The sequence below is a fragment of the Oncorhynchus tshawytscha genome, linkage group LG11 (genome assembly GCF_018296145.1).
Source record: "Oncorhynchus tshawytscha isolate Ot180627B linkage group LG11, Otsh_v2.0, whole genome shotgun sequence".
In the NCBI taxonomy this organism is placed as follows: Eukaryota; Metazoa; Chordata; class Actinopteri; order Salmoniformes; family Salmonidae; genus Oncorhynchus; species Oncorhynchus tshawytscha.
In genome coordinates, this window is record NC_056439.1 from 53,334,357 (window position 1) to 53,358,156 (window position 23,800).

General features: G+C 44.4%; 1 protein-coding gene across 1 annotated transcript in view; it reads right to left on the bottom strand.

Moving 5' to 3' along the window:
• Positions 1 to 795: 795 nt before the first annotated feature.
• Positions 796 to 23,800, bottom strand: part of LOC112238586 (solute carrier family 2, facilitated glucose transporter member 1) — a 47,976-nt gene continuing 24,971 nt past the window's right edge. The window contains exons 3-9 of the mRNA XM_042330342.1: positions 19,376 to 19,616; positions 17,088 to 17,250; positions 11,232 to 11,416; positions 8,976 to 9,080; positions 5,791 to 5,892; positions 3,472 to 3,675; positions 796 to 2,603 (exon numbers count right to left, since the gene is read on the bottom strand). Of these exons, the coding sequence (XP_042186276.1) occupies positions 2,424 to 2,603; positions 3,472 to 3,675; positions 5,791 to 5,892; positions 8,976 to 9,080; positions 11,232 to 11,416; positions 17,088 to 17,250; positions 19,376 to 19,616 (1,180 nt within the window). The 3' untranslated portion in view covers positions 796 to 2,423. The remainder of the gene's footprint in view (positions 2,604 to 3,471; positions 3,676 to 5,790; positions 5,893 to 8,975; positions 9,081 to 11,231; positions 11,417 to 17,087; positions 17,251 to 19,375; positions 19,617 to 23,800) is intronic.

Here is a 23,800-nt window from a genome sequence, read left to right on the forward strand (position 1 = left end):
GACTTGGTTCTAGGAGCAGGCACAGGACTCACCAGGCTGGGGGGACATACAGGCAGCCTCCTCCTTGGCCGAGGCACCGGATGCACTGGGCCGAGGAGACGCACTGGGGACCAGATGCGCCGAGCCGGCTTCATCCCTCCTCGCTCGATGCCCACTCTAGCCTGGCCGATTCAAGGAGCTGTGATTTAGTGCACTGGGCTATGTGTGTGCACTGGGGACACTATGCTTCGCGCCCTGACCAAACCAAAAAGAGACATAGAAAAGGAACTAAGGTCAGGACATGACAACTTGCCTAAAACGATAATTGTCCATCTCACGGTTCAGCTGTCAGGGATTTTAGCACTAAACGTATCAGGGCATTGCATGCATAGGCCTATAGACGTAGATGTCCACAGTATGATATTATAATTTTAATAAACACACACACACACACACACACATACAGTTGAAGTCGGAAGTTTACATACACCTTAGCCAAATACATTTAAAACTCAGTTTTTCACAATTCCTGACATTTAATCCAAGTAAAGATTTCCTGTCTTAGGTCAGTTAGGAACACCACTTTATTTTAAGAATGTGAAATGTCAGAATAATAGTAGGGAAAATGATTTTTATCACATTTATCACATTTATCACATTCCCAGTGGGTCAGAAGTTTACATACACTCAATGAGTATTTGATAGCATTGCCATTAAATTGTTTAACTTGGGTCAAACGTTTTGGGTAGCTTTCCACAAGCTTCCCACAATAAGTTGTGTGAATTTTGGCCCATTCCTCCTGACAGAGCTGGTGTAACTGAGTATTTGAAATGTACAAATGTATTTGTTTTCAATAAAACATTAGAGACAAATTATAGTTTACATGTTGTAAAACATTCTAGGCCAACCACGTCTGTTTTGCTCCGTAATTGTGCACGTTGCAGTTTTGTTGCTAAACAACCAACCTGTCTATAGCCTCGGTATTTAAGGGACGAGGGGCTCTATGCGTTCTCTGGAAAATAATGTAACTCTGTGGAAGTTTTGTTCCACGTCAATCATTATTTTCCCAAAAACGCATAGCCCCTCGTTGATTATCCCTTACTTATTAATGATTTATAATGCATTTATAAATGCTTAAATAATCACTTAAACCTTTACAGACTCTTTACAAATGGTACCTTACTGTAAAGTGTTAACCTTACTGCTTAGGTGAAGCTGCTCAGAGGCAAATAGTTGTGAGGAATGCTTCTGTCCAATGGAAGAGAACCACGCCACAAGAAGTTCAATGTTTCATCAGGTACAGGGGCTTCAGACTCTTATAAACTCTTATGTACGGGAGCTTCAGACTCTGATAAACTCTTATGTACGGGAGCTTCAGACTCTGATAAACTCTTATGTACGGGAGCTTCAGACTCTGATAAACTCTTATGTACGGGAGCTTCAGACTCTTATAAACTCTTATGTACGGGAGATTCAGACTCTTATAAACTCTTATGTACGGGAGCTTCAGACTCTTATAAACTCTTATGTACGGGAGATTCAGACTCTTATAAAGTCTTATGTACGGGAGATTCAGACTCTTATAAACTCTTATGTACGGGAGATTCAGACTCTTATCAAGTCTTATGTACGGGAGATTCAGACTCTTATAAACTCTTATGTACGGGAGATTCAGACTCTTATAAAGTCTTATGTACGGGAGCTTCAGACTCTTATAAACTCTTATGTACAGGAGATTCAGACTCTTATAAAGTCTTATGTACGGGAGATTCAGGATCTTATATACGGGAGATTCAGACTCTTATAAAGTCTTATGTACGGGAGCTTCAGACTCTTATAAACTCTTATGTACAGGAGATTCAGACTCTTATAAAGTCTTATGTACGGGAGATTCAGACTCTTATAAAGTCTTATGTACGGGAGCTTCAGACTCTTATAAACTCTTATGTACGGGAGCTTCAGACTCTTATATACGGGAGCTTCAGACTCTTATAAACTCTTATAGATAAGAGTCTGGATCTCCTATAATCTCTTATATACAGGAGCTTCACTTTTAATATTCAATGATATGGATCTGAAAAAAAGTTATCGTAATGCCTCAATCCAACAATACAGATAATAATATTGATCCATTTTATGATACATATGCGTGACTACTACAGTAACAGAGGAAATCGTATTTTTCATGTTTATAAATGTACACGTCTTCAGAAAACAGACAACACTGTGGGAGGCCACAACCTGAAGTCCTGTATCAGTCCCACCATGTCTCCCTTGTGTTAGAGGTCGTGTTCTGACTACCTGGTTAAGCAAAAGGTTAAAAAAAATAAAACATTTGTCCCAAGCGAAGGTTGAACACAAGAAGACCTCGGTGACCCCCAGTACAACCTCCGACCTCTGGGTAGGGGGAGGGGTAAGGTGAGAGGGGGGCCAGGGCAGTCAGGTCAGGGGAAGGTGTTGAAACCAGTCTTAATGTGCAGGGGGATGCCCTCGGCCTCTCGGAACTCGGCTGCGATGTCATCGAACGTGCGTCCCTTGGTCTCAGGTAGGCGTCTCCAAGTGAAGCTGAAGGCTGCCAGAGCCATGGTCATAAAGAGGAGGTACACATAAGGACCACACAGTTTCTACAGAGAGAGAGAGAGAGACACACACACACACACACACACACACACACACACACACACACACACACACACACACACACACACACACACACACACAGGAGCAGAGAGTTAATTAACACAACTGGAAATTGCAGTACATTTCATTGATTCATTTTAGAAGATAGTCCTATCTATGATATCAAACCAGCCATACTGTCATGTACTATTGGTGCCATTATGTAATGTACTATTGGTGCCATAACGTTACGTCTCATTGGTGCCATTATGTCATGTACCCTTGGTGCCATTATGTCATGTACTATTGGTGCCATAACGTTAAGTCCCATTGGTGCCATTATGTCATGTACTACTGGTGCCATTATGTCATGTACTATTGGTGCCATTATGTCATGTACTATTGGTGCCATTATGTCATGTACTATTGGTGCCATAATGTTAAGTCCCATTGGTGCCATAACGTTACGTCTCATTGGTGCCATTATGTCATGTACTATTGGTGCCATTATGTCATGTACCCTTGGTGCCATTATGTCATGTACCATTGGTGCCATTATGTCATGTACTATTGGTGCCATTATGTCATGTACCATTGGTGCCATAATGTTAAGTCCCATTGGTGCCATTATGTCATGTACCATTGGTGCCATAATGTTAAGTCCCATTGGTGCCATTATGTTATGTACCATTGGTGCCATAATGTTAAGTCCCATTGGTGCCATAATGTTAAGTCCCATTGGTGCCATTTTGTCATGTACCATTGGTGCCATAATGTTAAGTCCCATTGGTGCCATAATGTTAAGTCCCATTGGTGCCATAATGTTGTGTACCATTGGTGTTGTATTACAGCTATCCTATGACACAGACTTACCAGTAGTGGAGGGAAGAGCAGGGCCAGCATGAACTTCCCTCCCCAGTTGAGCATGCTGGTGAAGGCCATGGCGATTGGTCTGGCTGGCTGGTCAAACAGCTCTGCAGCGATGAACCAGGAAATAGGACCAGGTCCCACCTCATAGGCTGAGATCAGGAAGAACACGACCAACACCTGCAGGCTACGCAGCTCTGGGACAAGGAACTACAGGGCAGATCAATCAATCAGTCAATCAATCTTATATTGGTCAGGGAGGATGGGTGAGCGTAATCCCAGACAGTCTAGCACTCCAAAGGTTGCCTGTTCAAGTGAGAACGGGACAAGTGTAGCATTTTAGCTAACCCTTATTCTAAACTTAAGCCAATTCTCTTAACCTTTGTTGATAGTTCCCCTAACTGACAATATAAATGCTTCCTGTAATTCTTCTTTGTTGTTACTGCCTAACAAGCAACCTGGTCTCAGATTAAGATGTGCAATACTATTCACGGGTTGCATGTCTCATCACAATATTGTTTTGAACTGAGCATTCTACTCAATGCATCGTCAATGAGCGCTGATGAAAATGTTATCCAACATCCATTGCAATGGCTTGGAAGTATAATGACATTAAAAAAAGGAGGCAAATGATTAGTAGGAAAACCTTTTGTCATCATTTGGATGTCACCAGATTGACTTTACATATAGTATAACGTTAGCGAGCAAGCTAAGATTGAGGGGAGGTCACAAGATTGACTTTACATGTAGTATAACGTTAGCTAGCAAGCTAAGATTGAGGGGAGGTCACAAGATTGACTTTACATGTAATATAACGTTAGCTAGCAAGCTAAGATTGAGGGGAGGTCACAAGATTGACTTTACATGTAATATAACGTTAGCTAGCAAGCTAAGATTGAGGGGAGGTCACCAGATTGACTTTACATATAGTATAACGTTAGCTAGAAAGTACAAAAAATCTTGTATTTCCAGGCACTATAGTTGTTATTTTGACTGAACAGTAGTTATCCTCCGTCCAGAATGACTGGGCTCATCCACCCCCTTTAAGGCACCACTATGGCTGCGCTAACATAGGGCGGCTTGAGAACCTTAAAAACAATGGCATGACGCGACTGAGTGACGGAGCTGCAACATATATTACACCCTCCAAGACGTATGGTAAATTATATCCTCCAAGACGTATGGTAAATTATATCCTCCAAGACGTATGGTAAATTACATCCTCCAAGACGTATGGTAAATTATATCCTCCAAGACGTATGGTAAATTACATCCTCCAAGACGTATGGTAAATTATATCCTCCAAGACGTATGGTAAATTACATCATCCAAGACGTATGGTAAATTACATCCTCCAAGACGTATGGTAAATTACATCATCCAAGACGTATGGTAAATTACATCCTCCAAGACGTATGGTAAATTACATCATCCAAGACGTATGGTAAATTACATCATCCAAGACGTATGGTAAATTACATCCTCCAAGACGTATGGTAAATTACATCATCCAAGACGTATGGTAGATTACATCATCCAAGACGTATGGTAAATTACACCCTCCAATTTGTACGATAAAATGATATCCTCTGACTGTAACGTTCGTCGTCGGTGGAAGAAGGTGAGGACCAAAGCGCCAAAGGTAAGGGTTCATATTTTTATGAACACTGAAACAAAACAATAAACAACCAACGAACAGTCCTGTAAGGTGCAACACAACACTAAACAGAAAACAAACACCCACATCCAAAATGGGGAAAACAGGCTACCTAAGTATGATTCTCGATCATAGACAACTAACGACACCTGCCTCTGATTGAGAACCATACCAAGCCAAACGCAAACACAACATAGAAAACGTAACATAGACAACCCACTCAACTCACGCCCTGACCATACTAAAACAAAGACATAACAAAAGAACTAAGGTCAGAACGTGACACCGAGAAGTATGATAAATGACATCACCCAAGACGTATGATATTGTACAACCAGGTAAAACGCACAGTATGATACTATACCGCCTCTAATTCATATGTTATTGAATGACAGCTGTTCCATTCATAATGTAACTTAACGTAACATATCATACTAAATGGAATGTCATATATTTACATACAGAATAATACGAATTGTCCTTAGACCATGTTGAATAACAGCATCGTAGTGTATTACACCTACAGGTAGACAGAGAGTCACCAACAAGGTACGCTGAGATAGACAATACTCACATGGTAAATACTCAGATGGACAACACTCAGGTGGACAATTGTATAATATAATTGACTGATCATTTAGGGTTAGTGTCGGTGTGGTTATAGGTACCAGGACTGAGTCTATGACGGTCATGGAGAGGTTGCACACAGCTAGACACAGGAAGCCAGTCAGCAGTAGTTTCCTACGCCCCGCCCTCTCCATCAGGAAGAACTGAAGAGGAAAAACAGACACAAAATCACAGGTGAGTCTCCATACTTCATACCAGGTGAGATTACAGGTGAGTCTCCATACCTCATAATAGGTGAGATTACAGGTGAGTCTCCATACCTCATACCAGGTGAGATTACAGGTGAGTCTCCATACCTCATACCAGGTGAGATTACAGGTGAGTCTCCATACCTCATACCAGGTGATATTACAGGTGAGTCTCCATACCTCATACCAGGTGAGATTACAGGTGAGTCTCCATACCTCATACCAGGTGATATTACAGGTGAGTCTCCATACCTCATACCAGGTGAGATTACAGGTGAGTCTCCATACCTCATACCAGGTGAGATTACAGGTGAGTCTCCATACCTCATACCAGGTGATATTACAGGTGAGTCTCCATACCTCATACCAGGTGAGATTACAGGTGAGTCTCCATACCTCATAATAGGTGAGATTACAGGTGAGTCTCCATACCTCATACCAGGTGAGATTACAGGTGTCTCCATACCTCATACCAGGTGAGATTACAGGTGAGTCTCCATACCTCATACCAGGTGAGATTACAGGTGAGTCTCCATACCTCATAACAGGTGAGATTGCAGGTGAGTCTCCATACCTCATAACAGGTGAGATTACAGGTGAGTCTCCATACCTCATACCAGGTGAGATTACAGGTGAGTCTCCATACCTCATAACAGGTGAGATTACAGGTGAGCCTCCATACCTCATACCAGGTGAGATTACAGGTGAGTCTCCATACCTCATAACAGGTGAGATTACAGGTGAGCCTCCATACCTCATACCAGGTGAGATTACAGGTGAGTCTCCATACCTCATACCAGGTGAGATTACAGGTGAGCCTCCATACCTCATACCAGGTGAGATTACAGCTGAGCCTCCATACCTCATACCAGGTGAGATTACAGGTGAGCCTCCATACCTCATACCAGGTGAGATTACAGGTGAGTCTCCATACCTCATACCAGGTGAGATTACAGGTGAGTCTCCAAACTTCATAATAGGTGAGATTACAGGCAAGTCTCCAAACTTTATAACAGATGATATTACAGGTGAGTCTCCATACTTCATAATAGGTGATATTACAGGTGAGTCTCCATACTTTATACCAGGTGAGATTACAGGTGAGTCTCCATACCTTATACCAGGTGAGATTACAGGTGAGTCTCCATACTCCCTAACAGGTGAGATTACAGGTGAGTCTCCATACCTCATACCAGGTGAGATTACAGGTGAGTCTCCATACCTCATAAGAGGTGAGATTATAGGTGAGTCTCCATACCTCATACCAGGTGAGATTACAGGTGAGTCTCCATACCTCATACCAGGTGAGATTACAGGTGAGTCTCCATACCTCATAACAGGTGAGATTACAGGTGAGTCTCCATACCTCATACCAGGTGAGATTACAGGTGTCTCCATACCTCATAACAGGTGAGATTACAGGTGAGCCTCCATTACCTCATAACAGGTGAGATTACAGGTGAGTCTCCATACCTCATACCAGGTGAGATTACAGATGAGCCTCCATACCTCATACCAGGTGAGATTACAGGTGAGTCTCCATACCTCATACCAGGTGAGATTACAGGTGAGCCTCCATACCTCATACCAGGTGAGATTACAGGTGAGTCTCCATACCTCATAACAGGTGAGATTACAGGTGAGTCTCCATACCTCATAACAGGTGAGATTGCAGGTGAGTCTCCATACCTCATAACAGGTGAGATTACAGGTGAGTCTCCATACCTCATACCAGGTGAGATTACAGGTGAGTCTCCATACCTCATACCAGGTGAGATTACAGGTGAGTCTCCATACCTCATAACAGGTGAGATTACAGGTGAGCCTCCATACCTCATACCAGGTGAGATTACAGGTGAGTCTCCATACCTCATAACAGGTGAGATTACAGGTGAGCCTCCATACCTCATACCAGGTGAGATTACAGGTGAGTCTCCATACCTCATACCAGGTGAGATTACAGGTGAGCCTCCATACCTCATACCAGGTGAGATTACAGCTGAGCCTCCATACCTCATACCAGGTGAGATTACAGGTGAGCCTCCATACCTCATACCAGGTGAGATTACAGGTGAGTCTCCATACCTCATACCAGGTGAGATTACAGGTGAGTCTCCAAACTTCATAATAGGTGAGATTACAGGCAAGTCTCCAAACTTTATAACAGATGATATTACAGGTGAGTCTCCATACTTCATAATAGGTGATATTACAGGTGAGTCTCCATACTTTATACCAGGTGAGATTACAGGTGAGTCTCCATACCTTATACCAGGTGAGATTACAGGTGAGTCTCCATACTCCCTAACAGGTGAGATTACAGGTGAGTCTCCATACCTCATACCAGGTGAGATTACAGGTGAGTCTCCATACCTCATAAGAGGTGAGATTATAGTTGAGTCTCCATACCTCATACCAGGTGAGATTACAGGTGAGTCTCCATACCTCATACCAGGTGAGATTACAGGTGAGTCTCCATACCTCATAACAGGTGAGATTACAGGTGAGTCTCCATACCTCATACCAGGTGAGATTACAGGTGAGTCTCCATACCTCATAACAGGTGAGATTACAGGTGAGTCTCCATACCTCATACCAGGTGAGATTACAGGTGAGCCTCCATTCTTCATAACAGGTGAGATTACAGGTGAGTCTCCATACTTCATAACAGGTGAGATTACAGGTGAGTCTCCATACCTCATACCAGGTGAGATTACAGGTGAGCCTCCATTACCTCATAACAGGTGAGATTACAGGTGAGTCTCCATACCTCATAACAGGTGAGATTACAGGTGAGTCTCCATACCTCATACCAGGTGAGATTACAGGTGAGCCTCCATTACCTCATACCAGGTGAGATTACAGGTGAGTCTCCATACCTCATACCAGGTGAGATTACAGGTGAGTCTCCATACCTCATAACAGGTGAGATTACAGGTGAGTCTCCATACCTCATACCAGGTGAGATTACAGGTGAGCCTCCATACTTCATAACAGGTGAGATTATAGGTGAGATTACTCTAGTGTACTCTACTCACCGCCACCAGAGTGAAGGCCACGTTCACGGCCCCCACCCCCAGTGTCAGATACTTGGCTTCGTCAAAGTTAGCCTTGTCAAACATCTTGGTGGAATAATTGATGATCTGGAAAATGAGAAGTGGGGTATATGTTTAACCTCAGTGTGTTGCCTGTCTTTCATTTAGCCTCAGGTTCCCTACTGAGCTGCAGAATAGCCTGAAGAACCATACTGACACAATGCCGCAGAATCAAATCTGGAAAGAGGGGAGGGTTTAGCAAATAACTGCAAGTCTGCTAGTCTGGTAGTCTGCTGCTAGTCTGCTATTCTGGTAGTCGGCTACTAGTCCGCGGTCATCTGCTGCCAGTCTGGTAACATGCTACTAGTATGGTAGTCTGGTACTAGGCTGCTAGTCTGCAGCTAGTCTGCTAGTCTGGTAGTTTGGTAGTCCAGTAGTTTGCTTGTCTGCTAGTCCAGTAGTCTGGTAGTCTAGTAGTCAGCTAGTCTGCTAGTCTGCTGCTAGTCTGGTAGTCTGCTGCTAGTCTGGTAGTCTGCTGCTAGTCTGCTAGTCTGCTGCTAGTCTGGTAGCCTGCTGCTAGTCTGCTAGTCTGCTGCTAGTCTGGTAGCCTGCTGCTTGTCTGGTACTCTGCTGCTAGTCTGGTAGTCTGTTGCTAGTCTGGTAGTCTGGTAGTCTGCTGCTAGTCTGGTAGTCTGGTAGTCTGCTGCTAGTCTGGATCTGTTAGACTGCTGCTAGTCTGGTAGTCTGGTAGCCTGCTGCTAGTCTGCTGGTGTGGTAGTCTGCTGCTAGTCTGCTAGTCTACTAGTCTAGTAGTCTGCTGCTAGTCTGGTAGCCTGCTGCTAGTCTGGTAGCCTGCTGCTTGTCTGGTAGTCTGCTGCTAGTCTGGTAGTCTGGAAGTCTGGTAGTCTGCTGCTAGTCTGGTAGTCTGCTGCTAGTCTGGTAGTCTGCTGCTAGTCTAGTAGTCTGGTAGTCTGGTACTCTGCTGCTAGTCTAGTTGTCTGGTAGTCTGTTGCTAGTATGGTAGTCTGGTAGTCTGCTGCTAGTCTGGTAGTCTGCTGCTAGTCTGGTAGTCTGCTAATCTGGTAGTCTAGTAGCCTGCTAGTCTATTAGTCTGCTGCTAGTCTGGTAGTCTGCAGCTAGTCTGGTAGTCTGGTAGTCTACTGCTAGACTGGTAGTCTGGTAGTCTGCTGCTAGTATGGTAGTCTGGTAGTCTGCTGCTAGTATGGTAGTCTGGTAGTCTGGTAGTCTGCTGCTAGTCTGCTAGTCTGGTAGTCTGGTAGTCTGGTAGTCTGCTCCTAGTCTGGTAGTTTGGTAGTCTGGTAGTCTGCTGCTAGTCTGGTAGTTTGGTAGTCTGGTAGTCTGCTGCTTGTCTGGTATTCTGCTGCTAGTCTGGTAGTCTGGTAGTCTGGTAGTCTGCTGCTAGTCTGGTAGTCTGGTAGTCTGCTGCTAGTATGGTAGTCTGGTAGTCTGCTGCTAGTATGGTAGTCTGGTAGTCTGGTAGTCTGCTCCTAGTCTGGTAGTTTGGTAGTCTGGTAGTCTGCTGCTAGTCTGGTAGTTTGGTAGTCTGGTAGTCTGCTGCTTGTCTGGTAGTCTGCTGCTAGTCTGGTAGTTTGGTAGTCTGGTAGTCTGCTGCTAGTCTGGTAGTTTGGTAGTCTGGTAGTCTGCTGCTTGTCTGGTATTCTGCTGCTAGTCTGGTAGTCTGGTAGTCTGGTAGTCTGTTGCTAGTCTGTTACTAGTCTGCTAGGAGTCTGGTAGAATCATTTGTGTCTGCTAATCTGCTGTTAGTCTTCTAGTCTGCTAGTCCAGTAGACTGGTAGCCTGCTGCTAGTCGGCTAGTCTGCTGCTAGTCTGGTAGTCTGCTGCTAGTCTGGTAGTCTGCTAATCTGGTAGTCTAGTAGCCTGATAGTCTATTAGTCTGCTAGTCTGCTAGTCTGTTAGACCATAGAGAACACATTACTCACTACAAAATGTTCAGGTCTCAATAAATACCCCATAGAGAACACATTACTCACTACTGGATGTTCAGGTCTCAATAAATACCCCATAGAGAACACATTACTCACTACTGGATGTTCAGGTCTCAATAAATACCCCATAGAGAACACATTACTCACTACTGGATGTTCAGGTCTCAATAAATACCCCATAGAGAACACATTACTCACTACTGGATGTTCAGGTCTCTTTTGCAAATGAGACAGAAGTGGAAAAATGCATTTTCAATAAAACTACTAAAATATTTGATTTAAAACAACATACCGCGTTGAAGCCTGAGAGCTGGGAGCCCAGGTTAACGATGAGGACGATGATGATTGGCTGTCGGTAGGAGCGTTTGGTGAAGAACTCCTTGACGGTGAGGGCTGATTGGGTGTGAGCCGCCTCCTGCTTCATCTCCTCCAGCTCCGTGAACACCTCGTCTGACGGGCCTCTCAGACGCCACAGGGCTGGGGTAAACAACAACAAGAATATCATCATCAACATCGTGGATCTACAGTACTGCTGACCTGATTGAATCCTGGCATAAGATTATTGTGTACTACCCACCCACCTCTTTCTAGGTCTCCAAGGCCCTTGTTATTTTTTTATAATATATATTTTAAAGATTATATTTGTTTGTACAATAGACAATAGACATTGACAATAGACAACTTAACAAGTCACAGACATTGATCCAGTAAACCAGACACGACATTGTCTGGGACTTAATGCCAAACCTTCAGCATAAAGAAACAAGATGAATAAAAACAAACACCTGGTTCTCATACAGTGGATATTTCTAGTGCTTGTAAAACCATTGGGTGTTGATTTGATACAATTTGAATGTGTAATGTGATAGTGTGTAATGTGGAATGTGTGTAATGTGTGTAATGTGTGTAATGTGATAGTGTGTAATGTGATGGTGTGTAATGTGATAGTGTGTGTAATGTGATAGTGTATAATGTGATGGTGTGTAATGTGTGTAATGTGATAGTGTGTAATGTGTGTAATGTGATGGTGTGTAATGTGATAGTGTGTGTAATGTGATAGTGTGTAATGTGTGTAATGTGTGTAATGTGATAGTGTATAATGTGATGGTGTGTAATGTGTGTAATGTGATAGTGTGTAATGTGTGTAATGTGATGGTGTGTAATGTGATAGTGTGTGTAATGTGATAGTGTGTAATGTGTGTAATGTGTGTAATGTGATAGTGTATAATGTGATGGTGTGTAATGTGTGTAATGTGATAGTGTGTAATGTGTGTAATGTGATAGTGTGTAATGTGTGTAATGTGATAGTGTGTAATGTGTGTAATGTGATAGTGTGTAATGTGTGTAATGTGATGGTGTGTAATGTGTGTAATGTGATAGTGTGTGTAATGTGTGTAATGTGATAGTGTGTAATGTGATAGTGTGTAATGTGTGTAATGTGATGGTGTGTAATGTGTGTAATGTGATGGTGTGTAATGTGATAGTGTGTAATGTGTGTAATGTGTGTAATGTGATAGTGTGTGTAATGTGATAGTGTGTAATGTGATAGTGTGTAATGTGATAGTGTGTGTAATGTGATAGTGTATAATGTGATGGTGTGTAATGTGTGTAATGTGATAGTGTGTAATGTGATAGTGTGTGTAATGTGATAGTGTGTAATGTGTGTAATGTGATAGTGTGTGTAATGTGATAGTGTGTAATGTGATAGTGTATAATGTGATGGTGTGTAATGTGTGTAATGTGATAGTGTGTAATGTGTGTAATGTGATGGTGTGTAATGTGTGTAATGTGATAGTGTGTAATGTGTGTAATGTGATGGTGTGTAATGTGTGTAATGTGATAGTGTGTGTAATGTGTGTAATGTGATAGTGTGTAATGTGATAGTGTGTAATGTGTGTAATGTGATGGTGTGTAATGTGTGTAATGTGATGGTGTGTAATGTGATAGTGTGTAATGTGTGTAATGTGTGTAATGTGATAGTGTGTGTAATGTGATAGTGTGTAATGTGATAGTGTGTAATGTGATAGTGTGTAATGTGTGTAATGTGATAGTGTGTAATGTGATAGTGTGTAATGTGATAGTGTGTAATGTGTGTAATGTGATAGTGTGTAATGTGTGTAATGTGATGGTGTGTAATGTGTGTAATGTGATAGTGTGTAATGTGTGTAATGTGATGGTGTGTAATGTGTGTAATGTGATAGTGTGTGTAATGTGTGTAATGTAATGTGTGTAATGTGATAGTGTGTGTAATGTGTGTAATGTGATAGTGTGTAATGTGATAGTGTGTAATGTGTGTAATGTGATAGTGTGTAATGTGTGTAATGTGATAGTGTGTAATGTGTGTAATGTGATGGTGTGTAATGTGTGTAATGTGATAGTGTGTGTAATGTGATAGTGTGTAATGTGATGGTGTGTAATGTGTGTAATGTAATGTGTGTAATGTGATAGTGTGTAATGTGTGTAATGTGTGTAATGTGGTAGTGTGTAATGTGATAGTGTGTAATGTGTGTGAGTGTGTGTAATGTGATTGTGTGTAATGTGTATGAGTGTGTGTAATGTGTGCGATAGTATGTAATGTGATGGTGTGTAATGTGATAGTGTGTCATGTGTGTGAGTGTGTGTAATGTGTGCGATAGTATGTAATGTGATGGTGTGTAATGTGTAATGTGATTGTCTCTCTTTCTCTCTCTCTCTCTCTTCCTCTGGCTGTGGGCCATGCTTTCCTTCTCTCTCCCTCTCTCTCTCTCTCTCTCGCTATGGGCCATGCTTTCTTTGTCTCTCTCTCCCTCTCTCTCTCTCTTTTTCTCTCCCTCAGGCTATGGGCCATGGTTGTGGGCCATGCTTTCTTTGTCTCTCTCTCCCTCTCTCTCTCTCCCTCTCTCTCTCTCTCTCTCTCTCTCTGGCTATGGGCCATACTTTCCCTCTCTCTCTCTCTCTCTCTCTCTCTCTCTCTCTCTCTCTCTCTCTCTCTGGCTACGGGCCATGGCTATGGGCCATGCTTTCTCTCTCTCTCTCTCTCTCTCTCTCTGGCTATGGGCCATGGCTATGGGCCATGCTTTCTTTGTCTCTCTCTCTCTCTCTCTCTTTGACCATGTTTGGAATAATGCCTCGAAATTCTTGTAACTGAAGCTTTATGCCCTGTATGGCAATCTGTTTATTTTACAAAGTAATTAAATACACTGAGCTTTTCAAAGGAGAAGTCATCTCAGGAGGTCTAGTGAAATCAGGATTACCCATAAACGTCTCGGACAGATAGACCATGGTGGGATCGATGACATCCTCCTCAACATTAAACTTTCTTTCTTTGACATAGCACGTGTAACGAAACATGCTGGGAACACTTTAGGGTACTTTTCTGATAACCCATCAGGTTCCTCTACTCTGGATTCCTTACAAACGACAGGATTTGTTACGACCTTCCCTCCAGCCAAATCGTTTCCCAAAATGAATGAGACCCCTTTTCACCAGTAGGCTAGGCCTCACTCCAAAGACAACAGAACCAGAAATAAGATCAGACTCGAGATCCACAATATACAAAAGGAGCTTCCATGCAACCCATCTCCACGCCTTTTACTAACACACTGTAATCAGTTGCTGAAGTGTCAGACAAAGGTAAAAAACCTTCCTAAATGAAGGACTCCCCCAGTGTCTCGCAGTATCTCCAACGGCTACTTATCAGTACCGGCACTCTGCAGAGACACGAACCTTAGAGTGAAGGAAAAAGCAGCCAACAAGTGCTCGGCATATGTGGGAACGCCTTCAAGAATGTTTGGTAAAAAAATTCCGGGTGAAACTGGTTGAGAGAATGCCAAGAGTGTGTAAAGCTGTCATCAAGGCAAAGGGTGGCTACTTTGAAGAATCTAAAATCTTTTTTTGTTACTGTATGTATAACAAATACACTGTTTACATGATGGTGATGATGCTTTTGGATTTATGGCAATTAACTCGTATGAATGATTTGATCAAAACGGATAAGGTCTTACATTTGAATCGACTAGGGGGTTAAAGTCTTCATGACTGGCTGTATATTGGCTGGCAAAATAAAACATCTAAGAACATGTTAATCCCAGAGCTTGTTGTGTTTTTACTTGGGAAGAAAGAAATGCGACACAGCAAACTAGGGTCAAACATGTTTGGTACGACTGTGAAGTCCTAGAGGACATCAGAGGGCAAAATAGAGCAGTTCAAATCAGAACTTCAAGCATGCGAAAAATAGCATAATTTGACTAGGTCATTTCTATATGATTTGACTAGGTCATTTCTACATAATTTGACTAGGTCATTTTTACATGATTTGACTAGGTCATTTCTACATGATTTGTCCAGGTCATTTCTACATGATTTGACCAGGTCATTTTTACATGATTTGGACCAGGCCATTTCTACATGATTTGTCCAGGTTATTTCTAGGTGACGTGCAGAGATTCGCTGGAACAGAGCACAAATCATCTCAAAGGTAGCTTGTCTGTCTCATAATGAAATATACTTGTATTTAGAATTTGATTCCCAGACATTTCTTCCTAGTATTGTAACTCTATGGTGTTCTTAAGGCTAGGGGGTTTCGACAACATCAGCTGAAATGGCAGAGCGCGAAATTCAAAAATATTTTTTAGAAATATTTAACTTTCATCCATTCACAAGTGCAATACACCAAATTAAAGCTTAACTTCTTGTTAATCTAGCCATCATGTCCGATCTCAAAAAGGCTTTACAGCGAAAGCACACCATACGATTATGTTAGGTCAGCGCCTAGTCACAGAAAAACATACAGCCATTTTCCAGCCAAAGAGAGGAGTCACAAAAAGCAGAAATAGAGATAAAATTAATCACTAACCTTTGATGATCTTCATCAGATTGCACTCATAGGACTTCATGTTACACAATACATGTATGTTTTGTTCGATAAAGTTCATATTTACATCCAAAAATCTCAGTTTACATTGGCGCATTATGTTCAGTAATGTTGTGACTCGAAAACATCCGGCGAATTTACAGAGAGCCACATCAATTTACAGAAATACCCATCATAAACTTTGATAAAAGATACAAGTGTTATACATAGAATTAAAGATATACTTCTCCTTAACCTGTTTAGGATAGGGGGCAGTATTTTCACGTTCGGATGAAAAATATGCCCAGAGTAAACTGCCTGCTACTCAGGCCGGAAGCTAATATATGCATATTATTAGTAGATTTGGATAGAAAACACTCTGATGTTTTTGAAATGGTTTGAATGATGTCTGTGAGTATAACAGAACTCATATGGCAGGCGAAAACCTGAGAAAAATCCAACCAGGAAGTGGGAAATCTGAGGTTTGTAGTTTTTCAAGTCATTGCCTTTCGAATATACAGATGTTAATGGGGTCATATTGCACTTCCTCTGGCTTCCACTAGATGTCAACAGTCTTTAGAACCTTGTTCCAGGCTTCTACTATGAAGGGGGAGCGAATAAGAGCTGTTTCAACCAGGGGTCTGACAGAAAGCCTTGAACTAAGTCATGCGCGTGGCCGTGAAAGCGAGCTGCGTTCCCTTTCCTTTCTAAAGACAAAGGATTTGTCCTTTTGGAACATTATTGAAGATTTATGCTAAAAACATCCTAAAGATTGATTCTATACTTCGTTTGACATGTTTCTACGAACTGTAATAGAACTGTTTTGACTTTTCCTCTGGACCTTTGCCTGGACTTGCCCGCGCCTTGTGAATTTCGATTGGTGAACTAAACGTGCTAACAAAAAGGAGGTATTTGGACATAAAGATGAACTTTATCGAACAAAACGAACATGTATTGTGGAACTGGGATTCCTGGGAGTGCATTCTGATGAAGATCATCAAATGGAAGTGAATATTTATAACTCTATTTCTGACTTTTACTGACTCCACAACATGGCGGGTATCTGTATGGCTTGTTTTTGTGGCTTAGCGCTGTACTCAGATTATTGCATGGTGTGCTTTTTCCGTAAAGCTTTTTTGAAACCTGACACAGCTGTTGCATTAAATATTGCTAAATAATTTTTATGCAGTCAGATAACTCATTAAATGGGCTTATTGCCTAGTCTTGTTACAGGTCGCATGTGATGTATATATCATGAACTGTATATAAAATATTATTACATTACAACAGTGTGTACTGTGTGACAGTGCTACCCACCAGTCTCTGCCTGGCTCTCCTGACCGCGGTTGATGAGCAGGTATCTGGGGCTCTCAGGGCAGAAGGGGAGGGCCAGGTACTGTAGCAGGGCAGGTATCAGAGACAGGGATAACATCATAGCCCACAGCTCTTTCGTCCCCAGCACTGTTTCAAGACCAGCTACCTAGAAATAACAACAACAGAGAAAAAACATAATCTCAAAGCCACCTACAGTCTAGCAACACCACTGTTAACCCTGCCACCTACAGTCTAACAACACTACTGTTAACCCTACAGTCTAACAACACTACTGTTAACCCTACAGTCTAACAACACTACTGTTAACTCTGCCACCTACATTCTAACAACACTACTGTTAACCCTGCAGTCTAACAACACTACTGTTAACCCTGCCACCTACAGTCTAACAACACTACTGTTAACCCTACAGTCTAGCAACACCACTGTTAACCCTGCCACCTACAGTCTAGCAACACCACTGTTAACCCTGCCACCTACAGTCTAACAACACTACTGTTAACCCTACAGTCTAACAACACTACTGTTAAATTAACCCTACAGTCTAACAACACTACTGTTAACTCTGCCACCTACAGTCTAACAACACTACTGTTAAAACTCTGCCACCTACAGTCTAACAACACTACTGTTAACCCTACAGTCTAACAACACTACTGTTAACCCTACAGTCTAACAACACTACTGTTAACCCTACAGTCTAACAACACTACTGTTAACCCTACAGTCTAACAACACTACTGTTAACCCTGCCACCTACAGTCTAACAACACTACTGTTAACCCTACAGTGTAACAACACTACTGTTAACCCTACAGTCTAACAACACTACTGTTAACCCTACAGTCTAACAACACTACTGTTAACCCTACAGTCTAACAACACTACTGTTAACTCTGCCACCTACAGTCTAGCAACACCACTGTTAACCCTGCCACCTACAGTCTAACAACACTACTGTTAACCCTACAGTCTAACAACACTACTGTTAACCCTACAGTCTAACAACACTACTGTTAACCCTGCAGTCTAACAACACTACTGTTAACCCTGCCACCTACAGTCTAACAACATTACTGTTAACCCTGCCACCTACAGTCTAACAACACTACTGTTAACCCTGCCACCTACAGTCTAGCAACACCACTGTTAACCCTGCCACCTACAGTCTAACAACACTACTGTTAACCCTACAGTCTAACAACACTACTGTTAACCCTACAGTCTAACAACACTCTAACAACACTACTGTTAACCCTACAGTCTAACAACACTACTGTTAACTCTGCCACCTACAGTCTAACAACACTACTGTTAACCCTACAGTCTAACAACACTACTGTTAACCCTACAGTCTAACAACACTACTGTTAACCCTACAGTCTAACAACACTACTGTTAACTCTGCCACCTACAGTCTAGCAACACCACTGTTAACCCTGCCACCTACAGTCTAACAACACTACTGTTAACCCTACAGTCTAACAACACTACTGTTAAATTAACCCTACAGTCTAACAACACTACTGTTAACCCTACAGTCTACCAACACTACTGTTAACCCTACAGTCTACCAACACTACTGTTAACTCTGCCACCTACAGTCTAACAACACTACTGTTAACTCTGCCACCTACAGTCTAACAACACTACTGTTAACCCTACAGTCTAACAACACTACTGTTAACCCTACAGTCTAACAACACTACTGTTAACCCTGCAGTCTAACAACACTACTGTTAACCCTGCCACCTACAGTCTAACAACATTACTGTTAACCCTGCCACCTACAGTCTAACAACACTACTGTTAACCCTGCCACCTACAGTCTAGCAACACCACTGTTAACCCTGCCACCTACAGTCTAACAACACTACTGTTAACCCTACAGTCTAACAACACTACTGTTAACCCTACAGTCTAACAACACTACTGTTAACCCTGCAGTCTAACAACACTACTGTTAACCCTGCCACCTACAGTCTAACAACACTACTGTTAACCCTACAGTGTAACAACACTACTGTTAACCCTGCCACCTACAGTCTAACAACACTACTGTTAACCCTACAGTGTAACAACACTACTGTTAACCCTGTTTGTACTCTTTGCCACTCATTGTTACACCACATCAGCTCATTGTTACATCTGTCCCCCTCTGAAAGTTGTATCATTGCTGCAGCTTCATTTCAATGAAAGTCATGTTGGTAATCATATCGTGTGAAACAATTTACACGATCTCTGTCAGGGTGGACAGCGTCTATTCTCACCATGCCCAGGAGTATGCCCGTAGCGAAGGAGACCTGGTTGAGGGTAGCGAAGGCCCCTCTGAGGTTGGTGGGGGAGACTTCCTGGATGTAGAGAGGGTTGAGACTCATCACAAGGCCACAGAACAGACCGAACACCAGCCGGCCAACGATCAGCATCTCAAAGGACTCATTGGCCTTCGAGGCAAACATCAAACAGGCTCCCACCACCGACAGGGCATTCACTATCAGGATGGAGTTACGCCTGAGGAGAGGGAAGAGGGATTCAAAAGTAGGTAGAACCCACCTGCCAAAGCAACACCAGGTAGAACCCACCTGCCGAAGCAACACTAGGTAGAACCCACCTGCCGAAGCAACACTAGGTAGAACCCACCTGCCGAAGAAACAGTAGGTAAAACCTACCTGCCGAAGCAACACTAGGTAGAACCCACCTGCCGAAGCAACATTAGGTAGAACCCACCTGCCGAAGCAACACTAGGTAGAACCCACCTGCCAAAGAAACAGTAGGTAGAACCTACCTGCTGAAGCAACACTAGGTAGAACCCACCTGCCGAAGCAACACTAGGTAGAATCCACCTTCCGAATCAACACTAGATAGAACTCTACCTGCCGAAGCAACACTAGGTAGAACCCACCTGCCGAAGCAACACCAGGTAGAACCCACCTGCCGAAGCAACACTAGGTAGAACCCACCTGCCGAAGCAACACCAGGTAGAACCCACCTGCCGAAGCAACACTAGGTAGAACCCACCTGCCAAAGCAACACCAGGTAGAACCCACCTGCCGAAGCAACACTAGCTAGAACCCACCTGCCGAAGCAACACTAGGTAGAACCCACCTGCCGAAGCAACACTAGGTAGAACCCACCTGCCGAAGCAACACCAGGTAGAACCCACCTGCCAAAGCAACACTAGGTAGAACCCACCTGCCGAAGCAACATTAGGTAGAACCCACCTGCAGAAGAAACAGTAGGTAGAACCCACCCATCGAAGCAACACTAGGTAGAACCCACCTGCCGAAGCAACACTCGGTAGAACCCACCTGCCGAAGCAACACTAGGTAGAATCCACCTTCCGAATCAACACTAGATAGAACTCTACCTGCCGAAGCAACACCAGGTAGAACCCACCTGCCGAAGCAACACTAGGTAGAACCCACCTGCCGAAGCAACACCAGGTAGAACCCACCTGCCGAAGCAACACTAGGTAGAACCCACCTGCCGAAGCAACACCAGGTAGAACCCACCTGCCGAAGCAACACTAGGTAGAACCCACCTGCCGAAGCAACTGTAGGTAGTACCCACCTGTCGAAGCAACACCAGGTAGAACCCACCTGCCGATGCAACACTAGGTAGAACCCACCTGCCGATGCAACACTAGGTAGAACCCACCTGCCGAAGCAACATTAGGTAGAACCCACCTGCCGAAGAAACAGTAGGTAGAACCCACCTGCCGAAGCAACACTAGGTAGAACCCACCTGCCGAAACAACACTAGGTAGAACCCACCCGCCGAAGCAACACTAGGTAGAACCATACCTGCCGAAGCAACACCAGGTAGAACCCACCTGCCGAAGCAACACCAGGTAGAACCCACCTGCCGAGGCAACAGTAGGTAGAACCCACCTGCCGAAGCAACACTAGGTAGAACCCTACCTGCTGAAGCAACACTAGGTAGAACCCTACCTGCCGAAGCAACACTAGGTAGAACCCACCTGCCGAAGCAACACTAGGTAGAACCCACCCGCCGAAGCAACACCAGGTTGAACCCACCTGCCGAAGCAACACTAGGTAGAACCCACCTGCCGAAACAACACTAGGTAGAACCCACCTGTTGATGCAACACTAGGTAGAACCCACCTGCCGAAGCAACACTATGTAGAACCCATCTGCCAAAGCAACACTAGGTAGACCCCACCTGCCGAAGCAACACTAGGTAGAACCCACCTGCCGAAGCAACACTAGGTAGAACCCACCTGCCGAAGCAACACCAGGTAGAACCCACCTGCCGAAGCAACACCAGGTAGAACCCACCTGCCGAAGCAACACTAGGTAGAACCCACCTGCTGAAGAAACAGTAGGTAGAACCTACCTGCCGAAGCAACACTAGGTAGAACCCACCTGCCGAAGCAACACCAGGTAGAACCCACCTGCCAAAGCAACACTAGGTAGAACCCACCTGCAGAAGAAACAGTAGGTAGAACCCACCCACCGAAGCAACACTAGGTAGAACCCACCTGCCGAAGCAACACTCGGTAGAACCCACCTGCCGAAGCAACACCAGGTTGAACCCACCTGCCGAAGCAACACTAGGTAGAACCCACCTCTCGAAGCAACACTAGGTAGAACCCACCTGTTGATGCAACACTAGGTAGAAACCACCTGCCGAAGCAACACTATGTAGAACCCATCTGCCAAAGCAACACTAGGTAGACCCCACCTGCCGAAGCAACACTAGGTAGAACCCACCTGCCGATGCAACACTAGGTAGAACCTACTTGCAGAAGCAACACTAGGTAGAACTCTACCTGCCGAAGCAACACTAGGTTGAACCCACCTGCCGAAGCAACACCAGGTAGAACCCACCTGCCGAAGCAACACTAGGTAGAACCCTACCTGCCGAAGCAACACTAGGTAGAACCCTACCCTCCGAAGCAACACTAGGTAGAACCCACCCTCCGAAGCAACACCAGGTAGAACCCACCTGCCGAAGCAGCACTAGGTAGAACCCACCTGCCGAAGCAACACTAGGTAGAACCCACCTGCCGAAGCAACATTAGGTAGAACCCACCTGCAGAAGAAACAGTAGGTAGAACCCACCCGCCGAAGCAACACTAGGTAGAACCCACCTGCCGAAGCAACACCAGGTAGAACCCACCTGCCAAGGCAACAGTAGGTAGAACCCACCTGCCGAAGCAACACTAGGTAGAACCCACCTGCCGATCAACACCAGGTAGAACCCTACCTGCCGAAGTAACACTAGGTACAACCCACCTGCCGAAGCAACACCAGGTAGAACCCACCCACCGAAGCAACACTAGCTAGAACCCTACCTGCCGAAGCAACACTAGGTAGAACCCACCCGCCGAAGCAACACCAGGTTGAACCCACCTGCCGAAGCAACACTAGGTAGAACCCACCTGCCGAAGCAACACTAGGTAGAACCCACCTGTTGATGCAACACTAGGTAGAACCCACCTGCCGAAGCAACACTACGTAGAACCCACCTGCCGAAGCAACACTAGGTAGAACCCACCTGCCGAAGCAACACTAGGTAGAACCCACCTGCCGAAGCAACACTAGGTAGAACCCACCCGCCGAAGCAACACTAGGTAGAACCATACATGCCGAAGCAACACTAGGTAGAACCCACCTGCCGAAGCAACACCAGGTAGAACCCACCTGCCAAGGCAACAGTAGGTAGAACCCACCTGCCGATCAACACCAGGTAGAACCCTACCTGCCGAAGTAACACTAGGTACAACCCACCTGCCGAAGCAACACCAGGTAGAACCCACCCACCGAAGCAACACTAGGTAGAACCCTACCTGCCGAAGCAACACTAGGTAGAACCCACCCGCCGAAGCAACACCAGGTTGAACCCACCTGCCGAAGCAACACTAGGTAGAACCCACCTGTTGATGCAACACTAGGTAGAACCCACCTGCCGAAGCAACACTACGTAGAACCCACCTGCCAAAGCAACACTAGGTAGAACCCACCTGCCGAAGCAACACTAGGTAGAACCCACCTGCCGAAGCAACATTAGGTAGAACCCACCTGCCGAAGCAACACTAGGTAGAACCCACCTGCCAAAGAAACAGTAGGTAGAACCTACCTGCCGAAGCAACACTAGGTAGAACCCACCTGCCGAAGCAACACTAGGTAGAATCCACCTTCCGAATCAACACTAGATAGAACTCTACCTGCCGAAGCAACACTAGGTAGAACCCACCTGCCGAAGCAACACCAGGTAGAACCCACCTGCCGAAGCAACACTAGGTAGAACCCACCTGCCGAAGCAACACCAGGTAGAACCCACCTGCCGAAGCAACACTAGGTAGAACCCACCTGCCGAAGCAACACCAGGTAGAACCCACCTGCCGAAGCAACACTAGGTAGAACCCACCTGCCGAAGCAACACTAGGTAGAACCCACCTGCTGAAGAAACAGTAGGTAGAACCTACCTGCCGAAGCAACACTAGGTAGAACCCACCTGCCGAAGCAACACTAGGTAGAACCCACCTGCAGAAGAAACAGTAGGTAGAACCCACCCACCGAAGCAACACTAGGTAGAACCCACCTGCCGAAGCAACACTAGGTAGAACCCACCTGCTGAAGAAACAGTAGGTAGAACCTACCTGCCGAAGCAACACTAGGCAGAACCCACCTGCCGAAGCAACATTAGGTAGAACCCACCTGCAGAAGAAA